Source organism: Bradysia coprophila, unplaced genomic scaffold, assembly GCF_014529535.1.
Source record: "Bradysia coprophila strain Holo2 unplaced genomic scaffold, BU_Bcop_v1 contig_235, whole genome shotgun sequence".
In the NCBI taxonomy this organism is placed as follows: domain Eukaryota; kingdom Metazoa; phylum Arthropoda; class Insecta; order Diptera; family Sciaridae; genus Bradysia; species Bradysia coprophila.
The window spans coordinates 879,366-893,377 of NW_023503496.1; the positions used below are offsets into that span (position 1 = coordinate 879,366).

A 14,012-nucleotide genomic window follows, 5' to 3' on the forward strand; every position below is an offset into this window, starting at 1 on the left:
AAAATGTTTTTTTAGGAACTTGGAACTTTAAAATTGAATGTCTTGTGACGAGGTGTTAAAATCACCGCACCGGTTCTTTACCTACGAGAATATAGTTACTTACGCGACATATTTGCATCTTATAATGGTGATCCGCACTACTTTTCATGTTGATATGGATTTTCTTGAGGACGTAAACTCTGCAGAACCATTTTACTAGGCCCCACCATAGCATCTATGTGCTATCTCATGTGCTATGGCCCCACCCTTTGGGGTGATCAGATAGATTCCTTGACTGACTGACTTTCGGGGCTGGGTAATCTGGCATTCGCTGCTAAAATAACGTAATTTTCAAATATAACGCAACATCCTTTGGCTGCTATAAAATGCGTTGAAAATATTTCTTGAACAAAAATGAAGCTCGTGTGAATTACGGCTCTCGCTTCGCTCTGGCCGCAAAGCTCACACTCGTTCAATTTGTTTTATACAAACAACTAAAACAAAATTAATCAAAAAATTCTTTTCGGAATGTGTTATCAAGCGTCGAGACAAAAATTCTTTTGTGAATATCACAGAGATCCTCCGTCCGTTATATAGCCCATCTTCGAACTTAACCTCAGGAATTTTATTCCCCGTCAAATAAAAAAACGTTTTTGGAAATCCGTTGAGGACTGCTCAAGTTATCGTCTTTCATCAACGAATGAGCAAACATGTTAGAGTGTTTATCATATGTAAGACCCATAACTTTCAATCAAGGGAATGAGACAGCATTACTTTCAGCATCAGATATAAATTTGCTGACATGCGACTCAAATTCCGAGACTGAAATTTGCTTCTATTTTATACGGCCCTGACGTTTATTTATCGACTTAAAAAAGACGATCTTTCCGAAGTGGAAAAGCGAAAATTTGTTTCTTTGCCTTAGAATCATAATTCGACGTATTTCGTCACTGCACCTACGATCGAAAAGTGATTGCTAAGAAAAGCTGAAATTGTTGTAATGTTTTAGTTTTGTTTTTCGTCTCATTATGATCCTTGCGGCACAGAAAACGTAGTTCGTGACTTGTGACGAAAGCAGATTTTTTTCAGGACACGTCTTAAGCTTATCCTACTCGGCTTCGCATCGTTAGGACTGAAAAATTCTACTTTTCGTCACTTGTCACGAAAAATACTATTATTTGATCAATGATGAAGACTTAAAGTATTTAACTTACATTGAATGGCTGCATCAAGACTGAATATTTACCGAATGTTTTCAAGTTGACAGAGTTTATCCCGATTCCGAAACAAGGTAAGGATCTTACTCTCCGTTACAGCTACAGGCTCATCAGTTTGCTCAGTTGCCTGCACAGCAACAACATCATTGCTAAGGAGCAATTCGGTTTCAGACCAAGTCACTCTTTTTATTTATTTAACTCTTCGGTTAACCAACGGCACAACGGCCGTGTGTACATATTGAATTCGTTTGGTGTTCTTGAGTATCTGATAAAAATTATCAAGTCATTCGTCACCGATCGTCAGTTTACGGTCGCGCTTGGGAACGCCTCTTCCAACTATAGAGACACACCAGCTGGACGCGCCGATTTCTTCTTCGACATTTCATTTCTTCTTCTAACATCATTGGAAATGACACATTAGTCATACCTTTTTACGTGTACATCTCTGGCGAATCATAAACGAAAATGTAATTCAACTTTCATTATCAAAGTGTTATATCCTATCGTGGTTAAGATACCTCGACTGGTTTAACCCGACAGAATTATGATGATGATTGTCTGGGCTGTGGTTATGTAAGTTTTATTTGAAAACGACGGTTTTGCTAAATATTTTTTTATTATTGTAAAAGCTTACAGTCTTGTTGTCGGGAAACGTTTCAACACAGCGTTTCACTTTCGATATTAGTGAAGAATGATTTCATGAGTGGGTCAGGTGTTTGTGACAGTCCACAGTCTCCGAAAACTGTGCCCATACAATTCACTGTCATATTACGAAAGCTGAAATTGAGTTATGTTCAACAATATTCAGCAAACGAGTTATTAGTTTCACATTTACCGGCAAAAGTCCTTCAATGTTGGATTTGAGAATGGGTCGGAGGAAATTCCATACTCGCGAAAACATGAATATCCTCTCGATATGCCACATTCGAAACCTTTGGTGTTGACTATATCGACCAATTGATCAATGTTTCCACAAAAATTTTCAAACGTCTGCAACCAGGATGCTTTTCCAGCTGTACCTTCATTCTTTTCAGCCAAAGTCAAACATTTTTCGTAAATGGGTGACAGCACATCGTCACACTTTACATAACTGATCACTTTGGGACAATACCTACCAAACGACAAGAAAGCTGTTTGTAATTGCTCCGGAAAGTTTTCCTCTCAATGTGTATTGGTATAAATTCCAATCAGACAAAAACTTCTTAAAAGAGGAAGGGTGACGCAAGTCCTTTACTTACGAAAGTATTGATATCAGAAAGGTTGACGCTCAAAGCTCCGATACGCAAAAATTTAACTTTACAACCAATTTCAAGATTTAACATGGATATTGTTATCATCGATCCTATTCGTGAAAGGAATCTCTGACAAAACAGTCTGCCCAATATTTAGCAATATGCAGAACTCCCATGAAAACTTAAAAAAGTTTTTCAAAATTAGCGAAGGTTATCGATCGCTACTAGCGCCCCCATTACGATTATCATGCTTTGAGTGTTGTCGGAACTAAATCCCTAAGTTCCTTAGTCCCTAATTTTGTTTACAAATTTTTGCAGTGAGGACGTGCGTCGAAGCACTTTACCAACGATTGTCATACTAACGTTTGCAAAAAAACAATTATTTCCGTTTTCCGTTAATCTGACAGGGAAACAGTAGCACCGGAACGAACCATCCAAATGTCTTTTAGCACTTCGAAGGCGTCATCGAAGAACTGTTCGTAATCACCAACTCCTGTCGCACAGTCATTGTATTCATCGTAGAGACTTTCAAAGTCTACGGCGATACCATCGGCACCGGAAACACTTCTACACTTGTCACTAAATTCTGTTCCGTATTTAGAATAAGTTCCTTCAATTACACTCCTCTTTGTATGTTTGTGGTTTGGCCAATGACTAAATATCGGAGCGGCTGAAATAAGAAACAATTAAAATTTAGATAAAAGAAGCCCTTCGTCGGCACAACACTGTTACCAAAAACCACAGCGATAACCAAAATTTTAAACATTTTTCGCAAAACCAGTGTTCTAGTTCTGATTGAAATTTGAAATGATTCTATAAAAACATCGAGTGCGCAATTTCATAAGCAGAAATTTTAAGCTGAAGACAAACGAGGCATCGAAAACGTATTTCGATCAAAATTCTCTTTGTTCTTTGACACTTAACGAAACTATAAGAAAGAGAATTTTGATCGAAATACGTTTTCGATGTCTCGTTTGTCTTCAGCATTAATCAAATTTTGTTGCAAATAGAAATGTTAAAGTTTATCGCAATAAAAGAATATCTTTGATGCGTATTACGGCAAATGAAATTCGAAATTAACCCAAGTCGAAGAAGAGCTTTTCGTTTTAAAATAAAAACTTGTGTTGCCTGATGACAAATTTCTTTCATTCGATGAAAATTCAGTGGTCACAAATGACATTCTTGCACACAGTTTCTGTTTAAGAGTCTTCGATGCTTAGCTAAAATTGTGGCCTACATTTGAGTGACTCGTATTTCATTTTTGATCAGTATCCTCTTTGTAAAATCTACGACCGAAATAACGAACACGACGAATGTGTTAGCTTCAAATAAAAATTAGATTTGATTGTAACCGTTTGACCAGCTCTGAGAAAAGTCAACAGTTGAACGAAATTTTCATAAAATGCTCAGTTTTCTCAGAGCTGATCAAACTGCTACAACCAAATCTAATTTTTATCTAAAGCTAACATATTCGTCATGGTCGTTGTTGCGGTCGTAGATTTTTCAAAAAGGATTCTGATGAAAAGATATCATCGAAAGGTAAATAAAAATCCATACGCCCAAATGTATGCTTTTCAGCAAAGCATACATGCGTCTTAAGCGTCTTAAGTGAATGTGTGGTCGATTATTGTAAAACGAATATCTTCGTCCTACCCGAGTTCTTCGTGCGAATGAATTTTTGCAAATTAATAGGCATCGAACTGACTATGGATTCTATGAACCAGTCAACCACCTATGTATGATCTTCAACCGTTTATCAACCGCTTCAACATTTGTACGACCGATCAGTGTCTAGGGGCGCATTTCGCAGCAGTGTTCGTTCTGTCGATTTACCTGAGAACTATTCATTTGCAAATTACAGAACGAACTGAGTTTAAAAGTTTTCATTATTCTGTTTTTGTTGCTTCGCTTTTAGTTCTTTTTTCTTCATTTTCTTTTTAATTTTTCTTCTTTGGTTTTTTCTTTGACGATAATTTTATTATTGATTTAAGTTTGATTCACCTTTTTGATTCATATCTAAGTTAAATTCTCTGAAGAAATCTATCACACTCTTCCCCACCGTTCCGCGCGACCCAAACCAAAGCCCACGAACTGACGGCTTAAATACCTATCGAATGAAGTAAGACGTACTTGAAGCGAAACGAAATTCTTGGAGTCGTTTCAGATAAAAGTTCCGAAACGTGCCAATGCAAGTGGTGTTGGCGGACCCACAAATGGCGTTAATTCCTGTAAAACCCCCTTTCTCGGCCCGGGCACATGAATAAAGTATTTCCATTTACCAATATTTTCATGCAATTGGTACCAATTTGATGAGAGAATTAAAATATTTGTAAAAGGAAAAGTCCGAGTGGTAGTCTCACAAAAAATATAATGATCGAATTGTAATACGAAATTGTTTTATGACGTTTTTTTCAACAAAATGAAACTAAACAACGCACTTCAAGCAAAAGTGGTACTCTAAATAGGGTACTGAAACTTGACAGTGCTCCATACAAAATTTTACACTGTAAAAAGAGTGGGGATAAAATTTCATACAAAATAGTACTCTATTTGGCAGGTGTCATTAATAGCACTTTTCCTTGAAGTGCGTTGAACTAAACGAAACGAATAAAACAAAACAAATCATGTTTCGGCAAATAGGCTAAAAACTTCAAAGTCTGTTTTCAAGATTAATGTACTTGGATTCCGATTATTATTCTTAATTGGAAGCATAATTGAGGTTGGACTCAGAGGTAAACATTCTTTTCATTTAAATTACATCAAAACAACATCTTTTTTTCCCCTAGACCGTTTCACAATTAAACTACCTGAAAGGTATCATTATCGAAATCGAAATAACAATCCTTAAAACAAACTATGACTTTTTTTTCGAAGCAATAATGGCAATTTACAATAAAACGTCATAAAGTAATAGAGTGTCATGATGAAAGAGAAAGAAATATTTTAACAATTACCCCAAGGCAAGTTATAATTAACTGGTCATCGGTCATTTCGCTCTCAACGTAACATGTTGAAAGAGAAAGAAATATTTTAACAATTACCCCAAGGCAAGTTATAATTAACTAGTCTTCGGTTCTCTCGCTCTGATCATAACAGTCTATTTCGTGTGTACGAAAGTCAATGTACACACAGGCCCGGGGACTGGCCATATGGTGAAAACGGGAAATCCCGATTGTGCCTTTTGGTTTTATCCATTAAAATTTGTATGGCTCATCTCTCACATAATTTTTACGATTCTTACGCTTTCCGACCATGTCTATAGTAAAACGTCCGATTTAAATCTGAGTTTTTGATCGAAGTGTCATACAACATTTGCATAGAAAAGTAAGTCCGTCCAGATCGAAGCGAGTGCCTTTGAATCAAGGTCCTAATTTCCATTTAACGGTCGGTTTACGATTCGTTATGATGTAGTCAATCCGCGTGTGGAAATTCACGCTATCCGCGGTATCCTAGATACCGGGAAATCGTTAGGCAAAAATTACGGATACCGGGAAATAAAACCACTGCCGAACAAACCCACCGGGAAATGTATGTACCGGGAAGTTCCCTTTAGCTTTTTGGCTACCGGGAAATTTTGACTCGGATACCGGGAAGAAAACATCATTTCCACACGCGAGTCAATCTCGTTTTTCGTTACACAATCTAGACTAGCCCATGTCCACTTCCGTTGAATTTTTCCAGCGAAAAATGAATTCATTGCGAACAAATTAATTGTGTTGCTGTAGGAAATTGAGTAATGTGTCCCCACGTTCAAAAAATTTCTCTACTTCTTCGTCGTCATGTGTGGGCGCGTATGCCTGAATCACGTTTATGCTGTACTTGCTGTTAATCTTCAGGCATACGTATATCAGTGATATACTCTATCACTCTATCAGATATACTTTTTGTGTGAGTTATGCCATTTGACCATCGTTTATCAATGAACAGTCCGACACAATGCGTCAGCATCTCGCTGTCACTTCCTTGGTAGAAGAATATGTGCCCTGATTGTAGTTTAACACATTCTTCTCCGGGTTTTCTCACTTCACTCACACCGATCACATCCCATTTAATCTTCTCTAGTTCCATCTCCATTTCGAGCATTTTTTCTCTTGATGACAATGTTCTGACATTATATGCGGAAATGTGTAATTCACACCGTAAATAGTGCCTAAAATTTGAATTTTAAGTGAACGATTCGAAGAAAAAGTGAACCAAAAAATACATTTCAACGCTTCATAGTATGAAAATGACGCTACGTTAGAAAGACCTCCGCACTTACGGTGTGAATTCATTTTGGTTTCGTTTGGGGAGTTTTAGCATTGAAACAACACGCTTGCTATTGCGGGTTGGTGAGTGCTTTATGTTGTTCGCCACCGGAAATCCTCGAACTCTGGCCCGCACATTCGTGCGCGTTATGGGATCACTAGTTGAGAGCGTAGTGACCAGCGGGATAGTGTTGTTTTTGTTTCCAACCATTTTACATAATGCTTGCCCATTCTTTTGAACCTATCTGAGCAAAAGGTTGCAGCCTCATCTGATAGTGTCATCTGATGTTGTTGTGTCTTGTTCACTGCTCTTGTTTTCAACTTTTTACATCATTTCTGAAAACGCTCCACCTTTTTCAAACTGGCTTGCGACAGTCTTTGGCCGTGTATCTAGAGTAAATCTAATCCCAACAGAAATCTCTTCGAGGAAAGTGTGACGCAATCTTTGAAGTATAATTTCTAAAATGAATGATATCGCTAGAGTTGACGCGTTCAGCTTCGTTACGCAAAAATTAAATTTTGCACCCAATTTTAGTTCGAACAAGCTGGCTTAGTTTTTCTCATCATCTGCCAAATATTTTTACCAAAAAAAATTGGCTGGAAACAACCAAAATTTTACCAAAAAAATCTGCGTCGCAAAGTGGCAGATGTTCAGGAACAGACCTGCAAGAAAATTTTTGTTGTTTCCAGTCAAATTTTTTTGGTAAAAAGATAGAATAGGTTTTGTGGTGATAAAGTCCAAAGGGCAGAAACTGAAATGTTCGGCTACACATAGTTGCCGCGTCTCAAAAAAAATTGTTCGTTCTTTTTTTGGAATTTAGACTGCGTCAAGTCCTCCGCTATCGCTCCGGACATGATCCGATTTTCATGATTTTTCTTCTTCTTTGAAATGCAGTGACGACCGCAATGCGTTGGTACTACTTTCAGTTGCATAACAATAAGGGCGTCACCGCCATCGCGTATTTAGTAAAAATGATACTTAGAGAGTTGCTGTCAACCACTGCTGAATTATTTTCGACTCTTGCAATCTAAATGACTGTTTCACTGTTGAAAACAAAATTTTATATTGCGAATCGACTCAAAATGTTATCAAAGGTTAATGTAGATATCTCAAAATTATCAAAATTTTTTTTTTTGATTTCACTCTCACATTCGACTCTTCTGGTCGGCCTTTATATTAGTTGGTGCTTAACAGTCGGAAGAAGACCGACTAAAGAAAATTTTTGTCCGAAATGAAGCTGATTCAGAAATTATCGTAAGCCACAAGTTGTTTTCAGTTTACAAAATGTGTTCCACTAAACATTTTCATTTCAGATTGATATCGCTATTGTTAGGTGCGTCATCATTCGTTACCGAACCATCAGACGATAATTTACCAACAGTCGAAGTTTCGTGTAATAATTACGAACATGAAACGAAATTATGGAATCTAGACTTGAATCGTAATAAAATCAAATCCTTTGGGCCAAATACATTCATCGGATGCAAGAACGTTGCAAATTTGTATTTAGATGACAATCAATTGGTGACAATTCGACAAAACGATTTTGTTGGACTAACAAATTTGAAGTATCTTTGTCTTCGCCGGAATAAAATAGAATCGATCGAGGATGGTGCTCTGAATTTCACCCATTTGACGAATCTCTATTTGGACAACAATCAACTGCAACAACTCTCCGATCATACATTCACCGGGATGCCAGAACTGACATATCTTAGCATTGATAACAATAATTTAGCACGAGTTGGTTCATCGTTTCAACGTTTGACGAAGTTGCAAAAAATTTCGCTGGCATGGAATCGCATTGTCGATCTCAATTTTACTGCACTTCTACAGATGCCCGAACTGACTGTCATATATTTGAGAAGCAGTGGATTGACGTCAATTAATACCGAATATACGCCAGGTGTAACGTATGCTGTAGACGATTTGGATCTGGCTCATAACGGAATTCGACAATCTGACTTGTTGACTCGTCTAAGGAACTGCGGTAATCTCACTAAATTACGTCTTTCCGGAAATAGTTACGACAAATTGGATGAACTTGAACGAATTGGAGAATTGCTTCCGAAATTGCGCAGAATTAGTGTTGGTTTCCAATACACGTACTCAGAAGCCCAGTCTATGGCAAGTAAGTCGAAAAGATATGTAGATATTTCACCGAATGATTTTCCTGATATTATGTATTTGTAATAAATAAAATCTCAAAAGAGGAGTAGATGATGCAGTTAGAATCTGTTCCACCTTCCAAAACATCTGATTTATAGCTGTTGTTGACGCATTCTGCAAAAAGTTTCGAAAATTAGTCTCTTTATAATACTTTGTCTATATGCACACGGTGCAAATAGTCTTTTTATAATACAAATTCTATTTGCACCGTGCGCAAATAGTCGAAATATTAGAAGAAAAAAAACTATTTGCACACTGTGAAAATAGCCAAAGTATATAGAAGAGACTATTTGCACCGTGTGCAAATAGTCAAATTATTTTGAAGAGACTATTTGCACACCACGGGCTTTTTTAAGCGTGTAATTTACACATTGTGTGTAAAAACTTTTAAAAAGTGTGTTTGCACAAAAAATGTGTAATTACTTGTGTCTACTTGAAGCAACACTCAAAAACTGGAGAGTTAGCATGTAATATTTGGTCGATGAGAAACTGACTCGCCTGAAAAATGTCTGATTATAAAAAGATTGCAAACATTTAACTTGTCTCTCTTAGCCGATAAATATGGCCTTAATTTACAAACGATTCCAAAAATCTTTTATGAGCAATTCTCTCACGATTGTCGACATCCAACTAAAAATTCAGAAAACTATAAAAAAAAATCATCGAGCTGATAGAATGGGAGAACAGGAAAAGGATTTCGTAGATAGCCTTTCAGAAGCTGAGACCGGGTTAAGGAAAAAATTTACAACCTTCATGGGCATGTGGTTTCCGACGGAAATTTCAGTCAAGATTTCTCTCAGTTTCGACAAGAAATTATTTCATCAATTTTCGAGTGTGACTATCAGATAAGAGAGAGAGAGACTTACAATTACGATCGCTCGATCATATCTTAGTTGAACAAATGAGAACGTGCCATCGAGTAGCATGCCCAGATTAAGAGTTTCGTTTATTCGCACAGGAATATTTCGATTTGGCTTGTACCAACAGTGTTCTCCGGTACAATTATTGCAAATTGTCTGGGACAATTCGATACGGTCAAAATATCGCTTGCGTGATTTTGAGGTCACTACAAAATAGTTTTGTTTGAAGAGGGTATTATTTTCCGTATGGGATGGATTATTTGCCGTTGGGATAGAATGAGTAATAGAACGAATAGGACTGAAAAATGAGCTTTAAGGGGATAAATAAGATTGTCACAAAACGAGACTATTTGAGCTGTTGTTGACTGTTCTTCCTTGAAAAAAAAGTGACGCTAAAGGAGAGATACGTTCTTCTACAAAATGCAACGATAAAGGAGGAATACTCCCTTTTACAAAGTGCTACGAAGAAAGAGTGATACTCCCTTTTACAAAATGTAACAACGAAGGAGTGATATTTCCTTTTACAAAATGCACACGGTGCAAATAGACAAAGTATTATAAAGAGACTATTTGCACATTGTGCAAATAGCATCAACCAATGTTTTTATTGTTTAACAACCAGTAATATCTAGTAATTTTCGAATTTCTTCGAACGATGTCCGCTCATTTTTCGAAAAAGGATACCTTTATAGACCCGGATTTTTCCGTAATGCTTATGTCGAATACTTGGTGTGTTTAATTGGTGAAATGTAATGAATCACACCCGTTATTTCCCAATTGGTCATGTTTGGCTCTGGTTTAGAGATTTTCGTTCCTTTCAAAAAGATTTGATTTAAGTCATTGGATAGGTCTTTTAGCACAACATTTGTCGCCGTATTTTGATTTTCGTACGTTAGTTGAATGCTTCTTAGTTCATCGTCCGTTGTTATTTCTTGCCAGTTGTTATCACTGGATTCGAATCGATAGTCTTGATTGACTAGATACATCTTCATCTTCCATGTTTTCATTAGCTTTAATTGTGTCATGTCGTGTTCTCATTTCTTTCGTCATCACTATCCCACAAAAACCGCATAAGAGGAAGAGGTGAATGTGAATCACTTATAATCGCATCACACTTTGGGACGTATAACTAGTGGTGAAAAGTAAAACATAGAAACCCATAGAAAAAAAGACCCTTCGATCGCCACCCAAATCACGCATGAAAAAGTTCAGTTTTCGCAGCCCAGTTGCAGAAATAAATTTTATGGAAGTTATGCACTTAATAACAGTTTGTTCATACTAAATTTTATACAAAGTGCGCAATTCACTCAAACTCACTATACGTTTTGACTTTGTAGGTTGACCTTGATGCTTCTTATTTTTCTAAGGAATTTCAGCGTGTTTCTATTATGCTGCATGGAAACTCGGATGATCTTACAACCTGTCAAAGGATGAGCCATTGTGAACCCTCAAAGTTTCTTTTTAGTGAATTTGAGTGAATTGCGCACCTTGTATAAAAAAAGAACAGGTGAGAGAAAAAGTTGTTGTTTTGGCTCTTTACCTGGTGACAGAATGTGAAGTTTTTGGTCCGCGTGAATGAAAACTTTTTTTTCCTAATTTGAGCTGAATATTAGAACTTCATAAAGTAATATATGAATTGACAAAGTGTTGTATTGCTTTAATATATATGAACAGAATTATAAATTTTGTTTTGATTCTACCTTATACTCTCTTTATGTCCATGGCATTGAATGTCATCCACATCATCAAACTTCTCATTGGTTCTTACTTTTCCTTTGGATTTCGATGATTCGAGAGTTTTTTTTTCATAGCCCAGCTTCAGGCATTTCGTCAGAAAATTTTCGAATGTTGGTATTAACCTTTTCGTAGATTTTTCTACGCGATATTGCAATATGCCAAAGTGTTACCATCTAAATTGTTCTAATAAGACTTTGCTCTACGTCTAAAATGGTTTTACCAACTGGTGTACAAACAAAAACACATTTTTTTTGTAACATTTTCGTAAAATCTCTTCGGTAAAATTCTCGTCGACATATTTTCTTGTTCAAAATTGATTACGTTTAGGCGCAGAATGCGTCACCAAAACTAATATCAAATGCTTTAGAAGTTCAATTTTTACTAGACTAGCGTCACCTTTTCCTCTTTTGAGGTTTTTGTGGGATCATGTCCGCACGTTAGTAAAAATGTTTTTAAAAAAAATTTTGGGGACGGCGGAGCATATTTACAGCAACTTTTTGACTTCTTCCATTGGCTCCAATTGCCAATTCGTAAAGTTCGTGAGTGTGTTGATTTCGTAGACTTTTGACATAAAATAAATGGGAGAAATGTCAAAAGTTAACGAACCATAATGGTACCCCTATTATAAAGACTGCTCTTACAGCCTTTTATGAAAAATCTATATCTTCAAAATCATTGCTATGTTGTATAGTCGACCTCATGATCTGCTCTGGTGGTGTAATAGTCAGAGGAGTCGACCCACAATCGACGTGCTCCGATTTCGACGCCAGTCATTGCAGAGAGTTATTTTTCATTTCAAATTTCAAAATTAGTTATAGAATCGCTTCACTTACACAAACATTGTTAAATTAATTAGGATAAACCTTTGAAGAAGTCCGCTTTTCTTGCAATCAGTTTGCACATATGCCTAGAACACCGACCTCAACTCATGTTGCCGAAAAAAATTATTGTCAAAACATTCAAGTGAAACATTTGTTCAAATATTGATCGATTTTTTATTGTTTGCACCTCGTGTGGGAAATGGATAATATTTAAGTATAAAAACATCGGCGATGCGACCAACAATTGAGTTAATTTTTAACACGCTCTCACAGCAACATGATCCGCTTATTTTTACTGTCCATCATTTTGGTGGCGTTCAGCGTAAGTTTAGTCGTATGACAAGAGACTCTCCTGTTATTTAAAAAACGAAATCAATTTTACCAGCTCGCATCAGCAACAGAAGGAGATGGCAAGTCAGCTATGACATGTCGATGCATGCAAAAGATCTGCCCACCATGTAACCCGAAGGCTGGTTGCCGCATCTGGAGATGTCCGTGTACGCACGATGGTTTCATCATGCACCCTGGAAATGAGCCGTTAAACCCACCAAGACCGGTCGGTTGCCCCAAATGTGTCAGTAAATGCGATAATTTTGCCATCAAATGCTCCTACCCGTATCTTCAATGCACTGCCGAACAGGTTGCCACGTACAAATGCATTGAACCGATCGAAGATGACGATATTTTTGGAGAGGAGGTTTTTGGTAATGTTGAGGCATAAGAATGGTGTTTGTCTTGTCGGATATCAGTCCAGCGAATTAAATACACAAAATTTTCGTTCTAATTTTTCATGTAAACTTTGCAGAAAAGTCAATTTCAATAACATCAAATCGATTTTAATGTTTTTTTTAGAATCTACGCAATGCGTCATCGGCTTCTGTCAAAGTATTGTGTTTTTCTCACTATGAGATGCATAAGATCCAAAACACACGAGCGATTTAACACCATAATTATCGATACTCACTGTGCGTGTGTAAACACACAACGACGTACGCAAAAAATATTCGCCACAACAACACTAAATGCCAAATTTCTTTGTTCTGGCACACTTGCATTTTCCCAATTACACGCGTATCCATACTTTGAGGTGAACAGAATTAAATAAGAGGCTAACAGTAGTCTAAAAGTAGTCTAAAATTCCCATATAAATTCAGTCTTTTTATGTTGGTATAGGCCACTGCATCACGGACGTTTCAAACAAAATAAGAGGCCAAATAACCGTTAAAAAATCTGTTATTGTGCCTGTTATTGGAGTGCGTTGCTTAAAGCCATAGTTAAGCTAAAAGCGTTTAAGAGGAACTTATACACGGCGAGAAAGTTGAAAAGGTGAATAGATTTCTCCCAACCAACGGTTAAGCCGAACAAAATGAACCGAACACGAACCGATGTCATCCATAGAAACATAACCACAACTTATTTTTCTTTGGTATTTTGACGATTTCATTGTTAATAGTGTTGAGGTTATGGCTCTATAGAGTGTTATGAACGGAGAGAGACGACCGAATACCAGCTAATATATAACTTGCCTTGGGGTACTTGTTAGGATATTTGCTTCTCTTTCAACATCTTACTATGCGAACGAGAGGACCGAAGACCAGTTTATTATAACTTGCCATGGGGTGTTTGTCAAAATATTTCTTTCTCTTTGACGGTTTGACATTTCATTTCATTTTCTAAGAAACCCATGGGTGTAGTTTCACCACGGCACTTTGACGCCACCATGAAGATGAAGAAGTTAAGGGACATGCA

General features: G+C 37.0%; 1 protein-coding gene and 1 long non-coding RNA gene across 2 annotated transcripts in view; both read left to right on the forward strand.

Annotated features, from left to right (window-relative positions):
• Positions 1-3,424, forward strand: part of LOC119077310 — a 28,678-nt gene extending 25,254 nt beyond the window's left edge. Inside the window, exon 5 of the long non-coding RNA XR_005087772.1 lies at positions 3,287-3,424. This is a non-coding gene — a long non-coding RNA (uncharacterized LOC119077310). The remainder of the gene's footprint in view (positions 1-3,286) is intronic.
• A 4,431-nt stretch (positions 3,425-7,855) lies between these two features.
• LOC119077277 (leucine-rich repeat and fibronectin type III domain-containing protein 1-like) lies at positions 7,856-8,896 on the forward strand. The gene is made up of 2 exons (XM_037184425.1): positions 7,856-7,930; positions 7,990-8,896. Exons 1-2 carry the CDS (start codon positions 7,908-7,910, stop codon positions 8,867-8,869), a joined length of 903 nt encoding a protein of 300 aa, XP_037040320.1. The 5' UTR covers positions 7,856-7,907; the 3' UTR covers positions 8,870-8,896.
• The last annotated feature ends 5,116 nt before the right edge of the window (positions 8,897-14,012 follow it).

Bases quoted from the DNA above. Each gene is read 5' to 3' on its own strand.
- LOC119077277 (XM_037184425.1), top strand. From the start codon at position 7,908: ATGAAGCTGATTCAGAAATTATC. The intron at 7,931-7,989 runs GTAAGCCACAAG...TTTTCATTTCAG, and splicing joins AAGCTGATTCAGAAATTATC to ATTGATATCGCTATTGTTAG.